The 19,103-nt window shown below is 40.7% G+C and overlaps 1 protein-coding gene across 2 annotated transcripts in view; it reads right to left on the bottom strand.

Annotated features, from left to right (window-relative positions):
• The window catches only part of pdzrn4 (PDZ domain containing ring finger 4), a 38,884-nt gene extending 32,102 nt beyond the window's left edge, over positions 1–6,782 (bottom strand). The window contains exons 1-2 of one of the 2 annotated variants that reach the window (XM_044185707.1): positions 6,646–6,782; positions 6,285–6,505 (exon numbers count right to left, since the gene is read on the bottom strand). In XM_044185707.1, the coding sequence (XP_044041642.1) occupies positions 6,285–6,353 (69 nt within the window). In that variant the 5' untranslated portion in view covers positions 6,354–6,505; positions 6,646–6,782. Of the gene's footprint in view, positions 1–6,284 lie in introns of both variants that reach the window. The other variant, XM_044185706.1, reaches the window with a different exon arrangement.
• Positions 6,783–19,103: the final 12,321 nt, after the last annotated feature.

A 19,103-nucleotide genomic window follows, 5' to 3' on the forward strand; every position in this document is an offset into this window, starting at 1 on the left:
AAGACAAACTCACTGACCTGCACAGACAGGAAGACAATTTGTTGGGCCGAAAAATGCATGAAAAAATGGAAAGGTCACTTCATTCAGTACTTTCTGGAAAAGCTCAAAATCCCGTCAGAGAGACAGAGACGGACAGAGAGAAAAGAAAACAGTGAGTTCAGGACCAGTGTTGTGCCCCTCTGATAAGTGGACAGCTGATGAATCAGGAGATACCACCTCCCTTGTTGGTCATCTGTAGCACATTTTATGGCCCAAACACATCATTCAGAGGTGAGATCTTCCAGCAGAAGATTATACTTATGACCATTCCCCGAATCCCAGACTTCGCTGTCATGCATGCTCACTCTTGGATCACAGGAATATTTTGCTGTAGTTGTATGATAACTGCAGTTATGTGCTTTTTCCATTTCATTTTCTGCTTTGCACCAACCTCTCAGGTCGATGTAAGCGATAGCACTGACATATTTCACATCCTTATCTGGATGAAGTCACCATCCAGGACTAAGGTGGCCATATGGAGGTGACGGCTGTGTGGGTCTGACCACAGCATCCCCTGCTCTGTGTGGCACTCTCTGGACACCATAGCTGGTGGCGGGATGAAGGGGTGTCTGTCTAGCCCCCTACATGCTGTCTAACAGGCTGGACATGTGGCACAGCATCTGTCTCCGGAGGACAAGCCCACACTAAAGATTGGTCTGGGTCATCACCATACACACCCACATATGTACAAAGGGGATAAATGTATATGTATATGATATGAAAGCATATGAAAAATCTTATTTAAATACATTTATGAGAACACTGGTACGTCCCACCCTTGTTATGATAAAACAGCTTCTCTATTGAATCAGCACATTTAACGTTTAAAGTTAAAAATCCTTTGGCACACCTGTGGTTACTGGAGGTAATGGCAGGTGCGTTTTGTTAAGGAGTTCCATTTGAAATGACCGGCCCAGTATCCCTATGAAGAACGTCTATATTGGATGCATCCGCACCTCACAATTTACATCCATGAAATCCAGTTACAAGATTCAGTGCCAATGCATGAAGCAGTGTGTCCTATATGTAGTGAGGTGGAAAGAAAGGTGTGGAGGTCATGTGTCTGACTGCGTTTTTGAGTTTGTGTCCCATTACAGAATTGCAAATCATGTTTGCCTCTGTATTAACCATGACCTTACCCTTACCTTAACAAAGTGTTATATTTGCCTAACCCTAACCATACCTTTGCCATACCACTCAGCCAGTAACAATGAAAACTACTGTGTAAGCAACTACGTAAGACAAATACACTGAATGGTATTACTGAAAAAAAGCCTAACATAAATAGTTCTAAGTAAATGGTTTGATATAATGAATACCTGCAATATATGCAATGTTTGAACCAACATACAATAGCTTATCTTATTAACAAGCCACCCAATGAAATGAACCAGACTTGACTAAACTGCACTCAGCACTCATCAAGCCATGCTTTTGTTTGGTTTAAATTTCAATTAATCAGGTATTCTTCCATAGAAAACAAACACTACTCTGTTACAAAGCAGGAATGCAGGGGAGGATTACACACAGGGTAGTTTCTGGCTGTTGTATACTGTAGATATATGCTCTGTGGTATTGTTGTGTGATACAAAAATGCTGACTCTGGTACAACTAAAAAGGAGAAAACACATAGGTCCTGAGAGGCTCTGGAAGCCAGAGGCTGTGGGACAATTTAACATAGCCACAAGCAAAATACATGGCATGGCAATTGCAACAGCCAGAATGGAGCCCCGCAGTTTGAGTGTGCACACACACAAAATCACAAATGAAACGCTGAATGTAAATGGTCTGACGAGAGTCATAAATCTCTGCTGGCCGCTGGGCAGCTGGGGTCGAGCAGCCAGCAGTCCTGTCAGAATAGCGCAGCTGTGTGAATAGAGATAGCCACTGTGGTGCAGGAGACACCGAGGCATGCCTGAAGGCTGAAAACTGGAATTGGCCTCTGAAATGCTCTGTTACTTTTTCAAAATGAAAAGTGTTGAACAGTTCTGTTCCAAACACTATATATCGGGGGGGGGGGGTCATTACCACAACTCCAAAATAGCTGCAATCCATTTTGTACAATTGTCATTGTTTCATCCACAAAAAGACATTTAACATCTTTAAAATGAAAAAAATCACCCTTAAGGCCTGGTCACATCATAATGTGGCACAGCAAAATTAATCTGCGCGTCTTTGTGAAATATTTGGTTCTAGAAGCTTGCTTACGTGGTGACTAGTGGCAGGGCTAGCTGGTGAACAGCTGGCAAACACGCTAGCCATCCGGGACCATGCAAGTGCTGGTCAGTCACAGTAGCTCCCCGAGCTTATTTCTATTTTCTTTATTTTTCTTTGTACTGTGATGTTTACTTCACCCTGGCATTTTGCTATCAGGATGGTACATTAGTTCCTTCACTATAGTTCTATAGTTTTACTGACGAGGGGAAAATGCTCTCCAAGCCAACGAGCTTGCTAACTGAGCTTGTTAGGTCAGTCGCTAACGGGACAATAACTCAACTCAACTCAACTTTATTTATAAAGCACTTTCAACACCACAAGTGGAACCAAAGTGCTGTACACAAAATATAAAAAAGAAACAGAAAAACAGAAAACAAACATATGACATACACACCTACAAAGCATTGTCAAAAGCTAAAGAATAAGATAATAATAATAATACACAAGTTTATTAAAAAAAAGGTATTTGTACCATAAACACTTGTCTCATAAATGTCTGCAAACCATTCGCTTCTGTTTATACTCTGATGGGGGAGGTGAAAAAACTGGATGGTGCAACACAGCTAATCACATCGATTCCATTGGAATTAATTGATTTTGCCATAAAATGTTGCCATTTTGAATGGTGGTGTGAACAGGCCTTAAAACAGAATTTACATTATGCTGCTCTAAAAATTTTGGACAGTCAAGTTCAAACACAGGCAACTGTCTCCCTAAGGTGGACGTCAAAGCATCAAGACTTGAATTGATAATGCCACCAAATGACTGATGAACTGGTCCACAAGCTGGACAAGACAACAGTTTCTCCAAAGAATGCCATCAACATCAAACTGTTATTCTCAAATATATCATTGCTCTAACAAGAAATCACATTGGTCAGGACTCACCAACCAAGACACAAGAGAGTGAGAGACACAAGACGAATACATCAAAGCTTCAATCCAGTGCCACTGTGCACCTGTTCTATCCCTGCTTTAGCTATGGTACAGTATCAGCATCCTTTGGTTTTCCACTGGTATAATGAGCAGGTGTTGTCCTATTGTGCAGCACTGTTGGAAGTGCAACAGAACAAAAACACTTTTAGAATCTGAAGTGTTGTGTGTGTTCCCAAGCAAAATGAGAGAGGGGAGAAACAGATTGCTGAGAAGGAGAAAGACAGAGGGGGAGAGAGACTAATGAAGGTTATAGAGAAGGAGAAAGTCTGAAAAAGAAAGGAGAAGAAATGAGTCTGGAATGATAAAAGAGAAAAGAGATAGAGGGATTGTTGAGGAGTCTCTCTGGATTTGCAGAATCCCCTCAGCCTCCAGTCTCGGGACAAAGTCACACTGACACACTTACTGCCTGGTGAGCTCTCGTTCTTTCTGTCTCTCTTTCTTTCGCACTGATAATGAGAACTGTAGGTGTTCGCCGACTGTCACATACACACCACAGAGCGTTTAACAGTAAGAGGGTGTGCTCGCTCACACACACACACACACAATATTCTTGGACATCTGCCACGGTGGCAGGACACCTAGAGTGTGATGCGGAAATAGGAGGAAACCATAAGGGTAATTTTTATGTTAGTTCCAGCCAGTCTCCTTGCAAACACCATGCTTTATGATACAAGCATACATCTGGTGTTATGTTATGCCAAATGAAAATTGCCTGAGCTATAGCTGTTATATAGCCTTAGATCTTTTTTGGGTGTCATGTGTTTAGTCTAGTTTACTGTAAGATAAACCACTAAATACACCCAGTGTGTACAATCTACTTGTAATTCTAGATTCCAGACTTAAAGTAATAGTTAGACATTTTGGGAAATTCACTATATTGCAGAGAGTTAGATGAGAAGCTCTATACCACTCTCATGTCTGTACAGTTAATATGTAGCTGATGCCAGTAGCCGGTTAGCTACATTAGCATAGAGTACTGGAAACACAGGGAAAAGCTAAACAGCGAAGGGTCATTTTTATACTTTGTTTTTTGTACAGATTTAACAAACAAGATAGTGAGCTTTAGAGGTGCTGGGAGGTGGATTTTGTTACCGTTGGATAGAGCCAGGCTAGCTGTTTCCCACTCTTTCCAGTCTTTGTGCTAAGCTAACCGGCTGCTGGCTCTCAATTTTTACTGTACAGACATGAGAGTGGTGTCAACCTTCTTATCTAACTTTCAACAAGAAAGCAATGTATTTCCCACAATGTCAAACTATTTCTTTAACAATGTTATTTATCATTACACTTCAGTCATACACATGCTCTTTATATGTCTTTAAATAGCTAATTAATAAATTGCTCAGTGGGTTAACATACTAAGCTACTTATCCCTTTGTTCTGGCCAGTTTATTCAATTCACCTCAACTGTACAAAAGGAGCAATGACCTTCTAGGGTTTCCTTTAACTGACATGGCTAATTTTCTTGCACACCACCCAGGCAGACAACACAGACATACACCATCTCATTAAAGCATGAGGGCATTTAGTCAGAGACTGTAATGAGCTTGAGACTGCAGCACTGTGAATAACGTTCATGAAAGCAGCGTCTAGCAGCGATTAAAGGTTAGGGTAGTGATGATGTATTTCTTACATTTTACGGTGCCCATAACAAGAAAACAGGCTGTCACTGCCACCATCAACCTCATTATCATCAACATCAAAAATCTAAAAACAGCTTTACTGTCATTATTATTGGACACAGTAAGGGTTTATTTCCCACCAGGGCTATAAAACTAAACTAACAAAGTATTCATCAGAACTGCTCCTACTCATTATGCTGTATCCAGTTTCCCTGCTGTCTGTAACCGTGTAAGGTACTAAATGATGAATGAATCCTTGCTGCTGCTGGCCTGGTATTCGCCCGTACTGTACTCAACAACAGAGAGAACCCAGAGCACGTGTTTCCCCACAATCAGCTCCACGCATGCAACGCTGCTGCACTTCATTTTTCTCTTCTTCTGTTCTTGAATTTAAAGTTGACATTAACAGATAAAACCTGTTAAAATACCGCTGAAAATTTTCAAAAAGCAGTCAGAGAGAACTAATACATCATGTTCTTCTAATTCTAAAAGAATGGCATTTTGGAGATATGTGTTTTTTTTAGTAGATTCACACTTGCTGACACTTCCTATCTAATCAACACATTCCAGCCAAACCTAGTACAAGATGACAAGTTATACATTCACAGTGTTTTACTGCTCATTATGACAATATGATCATTTGTGGAGGTAATAATAGAGTGTATGGCTTTTGTCAGTCAAAAGATGTATCTAAAATGTATATAGTATTTCTTATGTGTCATTTATGCCTATATATTGTGGAAATTTCATGAATATAAAAGGGCTAAAGTTCAATTTACTCATTCAACACATAATGTGAATGTATTTTCAATAAAAAAGCATCAAAATCACAGAGGCTGGATTGTATTTCTACATGACAGCAACAATGTGAAAACTCTCATATCGGGTCAGAAGAAGAAAAAAAAAAAAAACAAGTCCAGTTCTGACAAACAACAGAGAGGAAAACAGCAGAACACATTTGTTGGTTGTTCTTTGAACTGTGTTGCTTCTAGACAGTCGCAGGCAGAGGAGATGTGATGAATTTCCCTGGAGCCAGCACGGGGAAAAGAGCTGAACTTGTTCTCACATCTCCTGCTGCTGAGGAGAAATAACTAGCTCCATTCACTTTGATGGAGAGGGGAATACACACACACTCTTTCTCTCACACACACACACACACACAGGCTCTCTGCCTGGCTGCTTGGAAGTAACTCATTTTTGTACATTTCTCTCATTGTCCCTCTCCCATTTTTTTCCTGGTTTCCACACTGAACCTGTCTGCTGTCTTTCTCCTCTTTCTGAAAATTACTCTGACTTCAGTTTTTTTAATACTGGCTCACTTTTACCTTCCTTGCTCACTGGAGGGAAATCCAATTCTTTTCAGACGCCAAATCATTCCTGCCATCATTATCATCATTGCTACTGCTGTCATTAAGTTGATCACGCCGATGATACCCAACCAACAACCACACCAAACCTCCAAAGTCTCACTTACCTGTGCAATCTCATACAGCAGTTTATAGTGTTCCTCCCGTTTCTGCAAGGTGCACAAATTGCAGCCCATTCTAGTTGTCAGGGAAACAGTGCCGAGTGCCCGCTGGAGTGTGTGTGCTGTCTGCGGTGAGTGTGTGAGCTCCCCCTGGGGCGAAAACACACTCGGGCTCCTCTTCCTTGGCTCCCCCACACCTCTTTCTCATCCGTGTATCCTCAGACTCGCTCCGAGCGCAGAAAACACACACACACACACGTGTCAGTTCACTGCTTTAGTAGAGGTTGTAGTTCCTTCAGTGTGTGTGTGCGTGTGTGTGTGTGTGTGTTTGTGAGGAGTGTATCAGTGGTAAGATGAGTAAAAGCACCTGGCTTCTCTTTCCCTCTTGCCTGTCACTCCTTCTCTTGGTTCTCACTTGCATGCCTACATACACTCTCCACCACCTCCTCTCTCAGTGTGAGCACACACTCGTACGCACACACACTTTTGGCTCATGCAGACACACCTCCTCCTGTGGCAGGCTGCCTACACATGCCTGCTCCTACTCCAGCTCATGAATAGACAGCGTTCTCATTGGCTGTTTAAGGAAAGGGGCTGGGAGGGGACTAGTTTTATCTTGGGCAGATTCAGTATCTGAAAATCAGTGTTGTTGTTTGCAGGCAAAGTGAAGGACATGCTGCGCGTGTGTGTCATTGTGCCAGTGGCTGCATCTGTATTTGTATGCTTTGAGTACATCTGTTTGTTATCTGTGTGTACATACATTCCACCAACATGCAAAACCCCACCATTTCAATGCAAAAAATTGAATACAAAAAACAAACAGGAGTTAAAATGCCAGTTAATCAAGATACTGAGAGGGCTAGAAATCAATCTCATTTGGATTCAATCAGATAGCCTTCTGCACTCAAGTACAATGGTTGGAGGAGTGGTGTTTAGTGGCTGCCATAGATTTACAGTCAGAGAGCGATAGTCACCGAACAGATGCTCCCTCTCTCTCTCTCTCTCTGCCGGCAGTTAGACAAGGGCACCGGACTGGGCTGACACACACAGGAAGAAACACAGACTAGTATTGACTGGCTTCAAATTAGCTTCCAGCCCAACTGGCCCCTCTCCATGGGGGTGAGGGGACAGAGGGGGGAGTGAAGGAAAGACAGGGTGATGGAAAGAGAAGAGGATGGATGACTTGGAGATGCTGTGCAGATAAATTGAAAGAGAAGTGATGGTATTACAACCCTGTCACACTAGAAATTATGCTAATTAACCACGCCAAATATGTTTTAACAGAAACGTAATGCTGCCCAGATTACATTTCTTATCAATATAATGAGTAAAAGTTGTCAATGAACATTTTTATGGTTATGTTTAGGCACTCGCAGTACCTGGTTAAGGTTAGCGACAGATCGTGGTCTTGGTTTAATATTGAAACAGTCAACAGTAACTTGAAGAATGAGACACAATGTGTTTACTTTATTAACATTTAAAGTCAAACTGAAATTTGAATTTTCCACACATTCTGTGTAAGGAAATCAAAATGACAAAGTAGCTATTGTGCATAATGTTCCATTTTTCAAAAGAAGATAAAAACATTCTTGGACATATTTGTGTGTGTGGGGAGGGGCATTTCCCACATAGCGCTGGTGCCGTTAGTGATTTAAGACACCTGCCCCTTTACAAAATTAAACATTTTAGGAGGAATCATCGTGCTGTTAAGATTATCTTTCACACGGAAAGTGGAAGCTAGCAAGCTAGGCTAACTACTAACTTGGTGGACCTACCTTACCAAGATTGGCACTAATTCCCACTCAACGTTACTTTTGGTTCATGTTACTCAAACTAAACACCAAGGATATGCTGTTTTTTAAGAAAAAAAAGATTTAATTTCATTTTGACTTCATCTGAGAGCTCTACTCTAACAAAGTAGCCTTGGAGCCTAAACCTAACCACCCTGGTCATTAGTGTCAACTTCCACCTCCATACAACTTGCATGTGGTACAGAAAAGTAGCACAATTAGTACAAACGAAATTTCTAGGAGACAGAGTTGAACATTAGTACGCTCATACAGTATAAATGAACATATAGCATCCTTTGCTTTGTAGCCCTGAACATGCCTACATATATCTTGTTGTTGTGTTCTGTCTACGGTCAAATAGTAAGACACGTATATTAAAATGAAACTGCTATTAGGAACATTACAAAACAACATATTGTATATTCCTGGGGGAAGTATAGTCTATAGTTTGCAAGGACAGCCTTCATTGTCACAATGGGCAACATGGAACTCACTCAATGCTTTACAATGTATTGTATTGTTTTCTAAACTCAAGAGTTATATGTTTGGGTCATTCTTTCTTTACAAGAGGTCAGTACATTTCATACTGTAGCATGATTTATTTTACAATGAAATGCATGAATTGCACTGACGAACAGCATAAAATCTGTTATGGCAAAGTGGGAAGTTCCAGTCAAGAGGCAGATACACATAATAGCTGTCACTGCTAAGACTATGAGAAGAGAGAACCAATGCGTCATCCTTCTTATCACCAGTTATGCAGGTACAAGGACCATATTGGTTCAGTCAAGGGCGTCAGAGCAGATCCAGATACAGCCCCCCAGATAACACTTAACCCTTTTTCTCCGACCGTTCTTGTCCCCTTCTGATGAGGTCACCACTTTCTCCGCTGACCTCCGAAGGTGACTTCTTAGGGGTGACATCACCACCTAATGAACTTTATGGTTCGTCTATTTCTTTTATTGTTTTCTTTTGTTCTTTTTCTTATATTTCTCTCTTCTGTCAGCCTCTTCCACTGTTTTCCAGTGCTGATGTTTGCTGTCTGAGTATCGGATTAGCAATATTTCCAGACATTCTAGTTATACTGCCACTGTGATCATCCATAAGCTCAGATTTGCTGACGGACACACATACAAAGAGCTAAATGTGTGTCCAGAACACACAAACACACACAGTCACATACACAACAAAAATGGGAAAATTTCAATCTTATTGCTCCACTTTTTTACTGAAAGGAAAGTAAATCTGAGATGCGCAATGTTTCTACTGAAGGTGACATCATCATTGTGGTCATTTATGGCCTATCACCATCCTTTTTATTGTTCATATCACCCACTTTCCATCATCTCTACAATTTATCTCCTCCTCCATTTCATCATCCTGTTCTATTGCATCTGTGTACATGAGACACTGGGCAGATGTCTGGCTCATGTTCTCATATAAAATTGAAGAGACTTGTATAACTTTAAGAGACGTGGGATTTGAACCCTACGGATCAGAAATGATATGAGAAATATTGTACAAACAAAATGTGCTTCATTGTCTTTGATGTCTGACAACTGGACTGGCAATGCAGCAGCAGAGTGGTGTCATGCCTGTAAGGTTGCATATTCAATAAATTCTTAGACAAGTAGTTAACTTTAGGGTGAGGAGGGCTGAGGTGGGTTCAGACAGCTGTATCGGTCATTTCATATTTTATGGTAAAGTCCGTCAGTGTGATCTGCCAGTCAGTCAAAGGTTAACCAAAAATAGCTTGCTGCAGGGGAAATGGTTGCACTTCAAAGGAAGCCTGAAACACCACATTAGCATAATGTCCTATATGGCTGTGATGGAAAGAAAATTGGCCACTTCGCATGTTCCTCTCTGAAAATAGAAACTTGTTAGGTAGGCTCTGAACCATTTCAGTATTGAATCTACTGTCAATCTAAGTATAAACTTTTAAAAAGAAAATTCTAAGAGTTCTAGGTATAGCAGGTAATTACAGCTGCGTGAATCCTTCATCGAGATGTTCAAGGGCCACAGTATCCTTGACGACAGACGGAGTAGTGCGTCATGGGTGCAGAGCTGATCTAATCAGGAACTATGATCACGCTTTTGGTCTGTGCTCAAAGGCCTGCCCTGCAGAATACCAAAAAACAGGTGTTCAATGAGTTACCACTGCAAACTTTTCTCTCCCTTTCTCTCACAAGTTTCCTTGAAGCTCATCAGCGGACACGATGGAGAGGCTCGTCTTTAACTTTAGCGCGGGCAGACTGAAAACACCTCCAGGACTCATAAAACTTGGTTTTATGATGATCTGAGAGTGTCCTTTATGCATTGTCATTTATGTCTCTTTAGGATGACAGTTATGATGTTCAAAAACATCACCAGATTCTGTTTCAGAGAAGTCGGAAACAGAGTTGTGATGTTTGCAGCACAGTTGTTATGATCAAAGTCGGAAAACATGCTAATAGGTTCTGATGTCATTCTTAAATTAGCAGCTTAGCTTTTGTCAAAAGATTTAATCAATTCTCAACCACCTGTGGTGAAAAAGTTTGCTTTTAATGTGAATTTTACGCCATGTGTGGAAAGATCAATAGAAAACAGCAGCATTTCTGCTAGAGTAGACAGCTGGGCGTCTCAAAGCCAATGGCGTGAGAAGAGCCTAAGGGCGACCGACACATGGCTCTCAATAACCATAACCATACATTATTTAAAACTCTGAACCATTCATCTAGGTAAAAACATGATTAGAGTGCTACTTACAGCGCGGAGCTAAAGGCCGAGGGGAAATAATGGTACGTGATGGTAATTGAAAAGCGGCATCCTTTTCTGTTTTTTGTTCTAGTAATTACATTGTAACTATTCATTACTGTCTAATTACTTTGCAGGAGGCCAGCGTTCAGATCCAATCCTCATAATGACTATCTCTCCTCCACTCATTGTCTCCTGATCCCGATTGTTGAAGCAAAATCACTGACTCTGTAAAAAAAAAAGCCAGAGTGATTCCAGTCATTTAATTATCAAATTATGAGCAGAGTTATAAAGAGAAACAAAAGGCGGTCAGCTCACAAAATTAAGGAAAAGACAAAACAACTAAACTGGGATCCATTCAACAAACACAGAGGGACCTTTTTGTTCATAATTTGCAGACTGCCAGTTGGGCAAAAAATCATTCATTAGTGAGCTGTTGTGGAAAATGTGTTTTAATGTCCAATCTTAGTTATATCCCCATTGAGCAGCCAGGCAAAGCGAGGTAGACACATGCACAGAAATTCACACATATACACAAACAATGTGTGCGATAATGAAACCTTCAGAGCTTGGCGTCAAACGAACCGAGGCAGCCATTAAAACAAGTCAAATCACTGTTGAATCTGTCGCTAACACTTTCTTTTTCATTGCTCCATTGAACAGGGCGATTTAGAAAAGCAAATGGCAACATTTCAGGATCCTTCTTGAACCATTGTGACCAGACACCCAGAGGCTGTGTTACCCCCTCCTTGCTCACTATTCAGTATATACAGCAACTTAACCACCACAGTGCAGCATGGCCGGGGGGGAATATGAGATCCTGACAGCCTCTTTACTCAATAAGCTAGTAGCCAAACTGGCGTCTGACCAGCTGACCTCACACCACGTTGGCCATGCAGGGTCAAGTAGCCCATAAGGGTGAAGTTGTCCTCAGGCACTGGGAAACAGATCTCTCTCACCAGCTTATCTTCGACTATTGAGCAGCATGAATACACTAAAAATCAGCCTACGAAGCATGGAAGAGCTTTGTTCCACTGAAATACATTACCTTGAGTGACAGATACTCCACTCAAATCTTCTTTTGGAAAACCAAAAGAAGATTTGAAGTTTAAATGGTCTGGTTTGTACCTTTTAAAGTGTTTTTTGGCGTGGATCTAGGGATGGCAATGTCTCTCCGTCGGTCCACCACATTGGTCCAGACTGAAATATCTCAACATCTACTTGACAGATCACCACAAACTTTTGTACAGATTCATGGTCCCCAGAAGATTAATCCCTTGACTTTTCCTGTCGCACCACTATTTTCGGTTGTGAAATGTCTCCACAACTATGAATGGATTGCCTTGAAATTTGGTACAGACATTCATGTCCTCCTCAGGATGAATTTTGGTGATTCCTTCATTTTTCATCTAGCAACATCATCTGGTCAAATTTTAGTTTGTCTAATACTTTGGTTTATAACCAAATACTGCAAAACCAGTGACAGTCCCATCAGCCTCAGCTGTGCTTCATGCTAACTAACTAATGTTATCGTGCTAACAAGCTACACTAAGATTGTGACAATGGTAAACATTATACCTGCTAAACATCAGCATGTTAACATTGTCATTGTGAGCATGTTAGCATGCTGGCGTTAACATTTAGCTCAAAGCAACACTGCTTAAGTACAGCCTCACAGAGCCGCTAGTGTGGCTGTAGACTTTTAGTTTTGTTGCCTTTCATTCATTTATACTATGGTTATCATCAATTCCAACAAAAATATATCAGTGGGTTGTGATCCCATGCAGTTATTTGACACAGCATCTAAACCAACTGGAGCTCATCTGCCACACAGCTGAGTCTCAGGTTCCACCCAGACCAACGTATGTGTGCATAAAAGAGACACAGAGGTAGAGAGACATTTCTATCCGTGCTATAGCCTTAGGGAGTAAACATACACAGATACCCCTGTCTGCACACACACACATTTACACTGGAGTGTTGCTGGGCTCTGGGCCTGTCCCTGTTGTGTTAACCCAATAGCATAGGTCCAATAAAACTGATTAGAGAAGTCTTTGCCTTCTGCTCCCAGGCCCTGCTGCTGGACTAATGGTACAAGCGGGCCTCTCAATCTTTCCACAACATCTGTGCCAGTATTTAACCATGAGGATAGATGGAGCACCAGGGCCAGGAGAGCACCACCGGCAATCCGAGGGAGGAAGGAAGATAGATAAAACAGCTAGATCGATAGACACAGAAGATAGATAGAAAAATAGATCAATAGAAACCTAGATTTATCCATCTTTTTCTCTTTTTGGTTCTCCATCTGAATGCTGTGCACATCATCCTCTCCTCCACTCAATGTAGAGTGCAGGAAGGCCAAGCCAGCTGTTCCTCCATTGTCCAGGTGCTTAACAGGATTACGGGGGGGCACAAGGCCAGCCTCTTCCACACATACACACACATATACACACATGCACACATGCAGACACTTCCATACACAGACTTAACATAAAACTTCAAAGGCAAGCCGAGAAGCACAAGGACACATCATCCCTCGGCTTTACGGATAAGGGCTGAAGCCATGCTTGGCCAAGCATGCAGATACTGTGTTATTGGGATGCTCAGTGTTACAAAAACTGTGTAAATAAACAAAACAAAAAATACCACACTGCAAAACATATACATTGTATTCAGTCATTCAACCCTGCATTCAGCATTATATCTGCACATATTTTTTTTTAAAAGTGAAAGGAAACCTGGCTACTAAATGTCTTGTCACTATAGCTTTGACCTTTCACTAAAAAAACACAAATGTCTACCTCATGGTGGTACCAGAGAAAAAGACAGGGGATCACCAAAGTCAGTAGGATTCATCCTCTGGAAACCATGAATGACTGTACAATTTTTTATACCAATCCATCCAGTAGATGTTGAGATATTTCACAGGATAAGTGAAACTTTTGAACTGCTGGTAGCGCTAGAGGAAAAGTCAGTGGAACGCCAGTCATTAGGATTTAGCCTTTGTGCACCATGGATATCTGCCATCCATAGAGCCATGGCTAAAAATAAGATGTCGGGACTAGATTAACCATTAAAGAACTTGTAGAAAAGGTTTCAGTCGTAGTCATCTGGACACTGTTTTCAGAATCAAGACGTTTCGGCTCCCATACAGAAGTCATTCTCAATTGTGAAAATGGTCTGAGAACTCAGAAATTTAAGATACTCTGCGTTGCTTAGGTCCTGCCCTCAGGGAGACAGTGTTAAAAATAATTAAGCTTACTAGTTATCTTAATGCTAAAATCTTAATTTGTCAGACTGGGAGGCACTAGATTTCACTTCTGAAAAATATTTCACAAAGTCCCTTTCTGCCTCCCACTCCTCTGCTTTTCCGTCTGTCGCATGCACATCCACCTTCGGCGGAGCATAGCCCTTTCGATTTTTATCAGCGCACCAACTGGGTTTAAAAGGGCTTCCCTGTTGTGAATTAATGTGGCCTTAATCTGGCCCCCCACTCACGGTGATAAAGGGGTGTAAGAGACAGAGCGTGTTCGGTCAGAGGACACAAGATTAGTCATACGCCACTGAGCTCGAAGTGGGGCCTTCAATGTCGCGTGTCGTTTAACTACCTGGTTCCACCTGCTGGTGCCCCCTTTCCTGTCTAATCCTGGCTGAGCACAAGGTACTGCCTGTCAGGAAGATAAGGAAGTGCCCATTGTCTTCCTGATCCTCCTTATGGCTGTATAGTAACCTGAGGTGTGGTCACAACATAAAAGCACTGGGAACAAAGGCTCCATCTGGAACAAAAAAAGGACAAAATTGATAAGACACATGTTGAGATGTCATTGTACACAGAATAATAAGTTTTTTTCTTGCAATTAGCTTTTACTTGGTCGCTGGAGATATGCTAGCCATGAACAGACAAGCAAAATCTCTCAAATAAAATCACTTATTCATGCACACAAATGTTTTGTTGACGTCAATTCCTTTACATGGCAGGAGGAGCCCACATAGAGTTTACATTTGAATGCCTTGTGTGCGCTACACTGCGTCCATAACAACAGGGGCCTGAGCCCATGTAGTGAATAAGCACACAGCATTGATTTGGGGCCCTCTGTGGCTGAGAGTGTGGCTGGCTAACTGGCAGCGGTTGGCCTTACAGTCAATATGCTCAATAAAGTCCAGATTGTAGAACATACAGTAATTTGGAAAATCCCAAGGAACACAGATCTATATTGGGTAAATCCATACAGCAGGTCAGCAGGGGATTTCTATTAGACGTAAATGTCTATTATAACAAGTTATTTAGTATTTGTTGAGCTCTTTAATCACAGTGATCAGGGATCAATCTTATCCCTAATGATGTGCATTGTTTTAGTTGACATTACAGCCATTTTAATATATGCATTTTGACATGCAAGATCATCATAATCTTGCAACCTAATATATTATTTAAAATATTATTTAGAAATGTTAATTATAGGTAATGCTTTCCTTTCTGTTACAATGCCATTATAATGTGTTCAAAATGTATTATTTCCAGAAGTTGACACCAGCTCAGGACTCACATCCTCACCACCCTGTGTTGTGTCTGTCAATGATTTGGCGTGTTTAGCTTCACAAGCTTGTAAGGATTAAAGATTACTGTAAGTGCAACAGTTAAATAGTTCACCTTTTCTTATTCACCTCAGTGGCATTGTTCATATTGTACGTAGGTAAGTAGCAAGCCTATAATCCTGTGTATTTTTTGACTTGTAAGTTCATCTCATAGCGTTGCAAGATTAATTTATCATAGCCAAGAAGACCCAAAAGACAGGTGTCTCTACAAATATAATAATGTAATAGATATTTTATTTCTATAGTGGATGGTGAAATTAATAGAGATATTAGAGTTACATGATTTAAAAAAGTATCTTTTTTTTATTAATGTGTTAAGACACATTAACATATTAACTTTATAAATGATGTATCTAATGTAGTTACTCCTCAAGGTAAAATTATTCATATCTTCAGATGGCAAGAGATGTTGTCGAATGAAGCCTTTCAGATAAAGCCACACAAATAGTTCAGGTTGTTGTTGCTGCATCATGACTGTAATAAAATCACCAGAAAAACAAATCTGAGCAGCCCTGCATGTCACAGATCTGTTACTCGATCTATCCCACCATTTTATTTTATGTGGTTGCATCTGCTGGAGAGCTCAGGGCGTCTGGGTCTACAAATGTTCACCGTTGGTGTGCTTTCTTTTTAATGCTCAAATGTTTGTTTTTTTGTCTCCAAAATGATCCACACACAAATAAATGTGATTGATTGCTTGATTGACTGGGCATGCCTTTAGCACCCTGCTGGTCCCAATCTTCACCCAAAGTGACCAATAAAGAATTTACTGTCCCCACAATGGCTATACAACAGAGAAAGAAATGGCTTTACGAGGAGAAGATGGCCTATCACAGTCCAATTGAATGGTTTCATTTCGCTCCGCAATATACAGTATTTATTTGTAGCAAAACAAAATTGATCTTAAAAGCCCCAAACTACAAAGATGAAATAGCAATAGAAAGAGTTTTACTAACATGCCTGTGATAATTCTGTCAGAGGTGATATGTTTTAAATCTAAAATTTAAAACGAACCTTCCAGATTTCATATAATGTACAGTAAGAGTCATGATGATGTAAAATTATAATTCAAGCAAAAAGACGAAAAGCATAACACCAAATTAGGAAGGTCTGTGTATTTTATGTAACATTATCAGCCATCTGTTTAGCATTGACTGATGCTACTTGGTTCAAAGCAGCCTGAACACAGACAGTTTGGTAGACACACAAAGCTCTGACACCAGCTCTGTTATGACCCCAGAGGTTAAAAGGATGCAAGGATCAGATGGCCTCAGTCTTTACAATGCTAATGAGGACTGTGGAGGACCCCTTTTTCACAAGTACTGGGTATGGCAGCACACACACATACACACAATTTTGTAGCTTAGTCAGGATCTTCTATTGACTACATTTGTTCCCTGACCCCTAACCCTTAACTTTAAACATGATCCCAACTTAAAACTAAACCCCTGGTCGCACCAGAAAGTGGTACAGTGAAAGTAATCAGTGCGTCTAAGCGAAATATTTGGTCTAGAAGCTTGGTGTAGTGACTACTCACAAGGCTTGTTGGTGGACCACTGGAGCTGGTGAGCTAACCGCTTACTCGCTAGCTGGATGCATGGGCCTTTGTTCAGTCACAATATCTCCGTGTTTTGTTTACTCACCTCTGCATTTTGTTCAACATTGTGCACCATTTCGTTTGATAAATATTCATTGAAGAGAAGAAGGAAAATAAAGTTTTCCAAGCTAAAATGCTTGCTAGCTTGCTAATAGTTAGTTTGCAAACTGGTTCACTTGTTAGCTTAGCTTGGTTGCTAACAGGACAATACATTCACACAGTTTATTTAAAAGATGTATTTGTATCATCCACTCTTCTCTCATAAGTGTCTGCAAAACATTGCTCTTTTGTGGAACAGTTTTTACTCTGACAGAGGAGGTTTAATAAAAGTGGATGGTGCAACATGTCTAATAAGCTATGGTAGCTTCCACCATTTTGGACTCTATGGCTCTCTGATGCCTTCAAAGCAGCACTGTCAAGATGCCTAACTTCCGGTCAACAGTGGAAAATTGCAGGTCAAAGTTCAGCAAAATCAAAAATAAAATTCCACTGATTTTACTCACAGACTGTATAAAAGAAGGCCAAAATGCCAAATGCAAGGCTTCAAAACAGTAGTCCACAAACCAATGGGTGACGTCACAGTGGGTACGTCCACTTCTTTTATGATTTTACTTCTCCCCCACGGGCGAATCTAAAAATCGATTCCATTGTAATTGTTTTGAATGCTGGTGTGACCACGGCCTTATTTGCTCTTGTTCTCACAAGGATATAGCTACAAGAACAGTCACACGCTGATGTTTACAGCTCTTTTTTCACCTTATAAAATCTCTTGTTTTTCTAATCCTGCACCAGTCTTGTCAGTTGTTTATGATCCAATATCAAGCCAGGGTGGCTGTAAAAAAAAATGCCACCCTAGACGAGGGGAAAAGCACAGAAGGTCAGAGTGCAGGTTTTTATTGGTACATACCAACAGTGCAAGTTATAATGCTGTCAAAAGCATTTTACATCACTTTAACTGCTTGTTAAAAACATATCGGCCTGTCAAGTATGATTGGATTTGTCACATATTCATGAATTGACGCATATCACCTGTATGTACAGTATGTGCTATATGTTTTAATCAAATCAATCTAATTTTAAAAAAGCGGTGTTGAACACCATATTGTTTACCTCCCTCTCTTGACTTGATAGCATGCTGTGGTTGTCATAGCAACCATGCAATATGACAGAGCTGATGACAGAGGAGCTCTAAGCGGAGATCTGTCACTGAAATAGCCTCATATGGTGGAGTCATGCGGTAATGGTGTGTACACCTGTGTGTGTGTGTGTGATGAATCCACACACATGTGGATAGACCATTACTTTTTCTTCTTCTGCTGTGTCCACAGAAAAGCCAAATAATTTTGGTTTGATTTGATTTGGGAGTTCTCCTCTCACCACAAACATGTCAAAGAGGCGATGTCAAGTGTGTTTGGACAGTGTGTCAAGTATTGATGGCAGACAAAAATGAATAAGGGCTCTCTGTTTGGTTGTACTTGACTTAAAGTCAGGGCCGCAGAAGTAAAAGTAATCTGCAGAAAGGCTTTTTGCAAAAATAACATGCCTCTGACAAACAATGTCCGAAAAGCATCATAACTTCTTTTGTCACCAGGAGGTTGTGTTTGGAGGCAGAAGGTCACATATATAAACACAATGGATAAGGCATTTCTGTTCTGACGTGTTGACTGAGTTTCACTGGACACTGTAAAACTCTGCATGTTGATGATATTTTTGCACTCATATCATCCAACCAAAATCCCTCTGGTTATTAGGGCTGTTACTTTTTATTCGCAATTTGAACTACCGTTAGAATATGTGAAAAAATTAAATATTCGATCTGTAATTATCTGTTCGAATTCAAAATTCAGTGTGTACAAGCCCAAAAGCGGTGCCTTGTAATCCAGTGGGGGGCACTCCTAAAAATGCACTGTCCATCTGGTCCTCTGCATGCCTTGTTGACTTGTCAGTAAGCTAGGCTATTGTTGTTCTCTTAAAATACAGTAAAATAGAGAAAAATAGCAAGCCTTGCTGGGCAGATACCAGACACCAAACCCTTTAAGACATAATGTGAGGAAGAATTTTGGATTTGACACCATAGATGGAAAAATCGTGGATAAAGGTTAGTTTGTT

This window comes from Siniperca chuatsi, linkage group LG23 (assembly GCF_020085105.1).
Source record: "Siniperca chuatsi isolate FFG_IHB_CAS linkage group LG23, ASM2008510v1, whole genome shotgun sequence".
Classification (NCBI taxonomy): Eukaryota; Metazoa; Chordata; class Actinopteri; order Centrarchiformes; family Sinipercidae; genus Siniperca; species Siniperca chuatsi.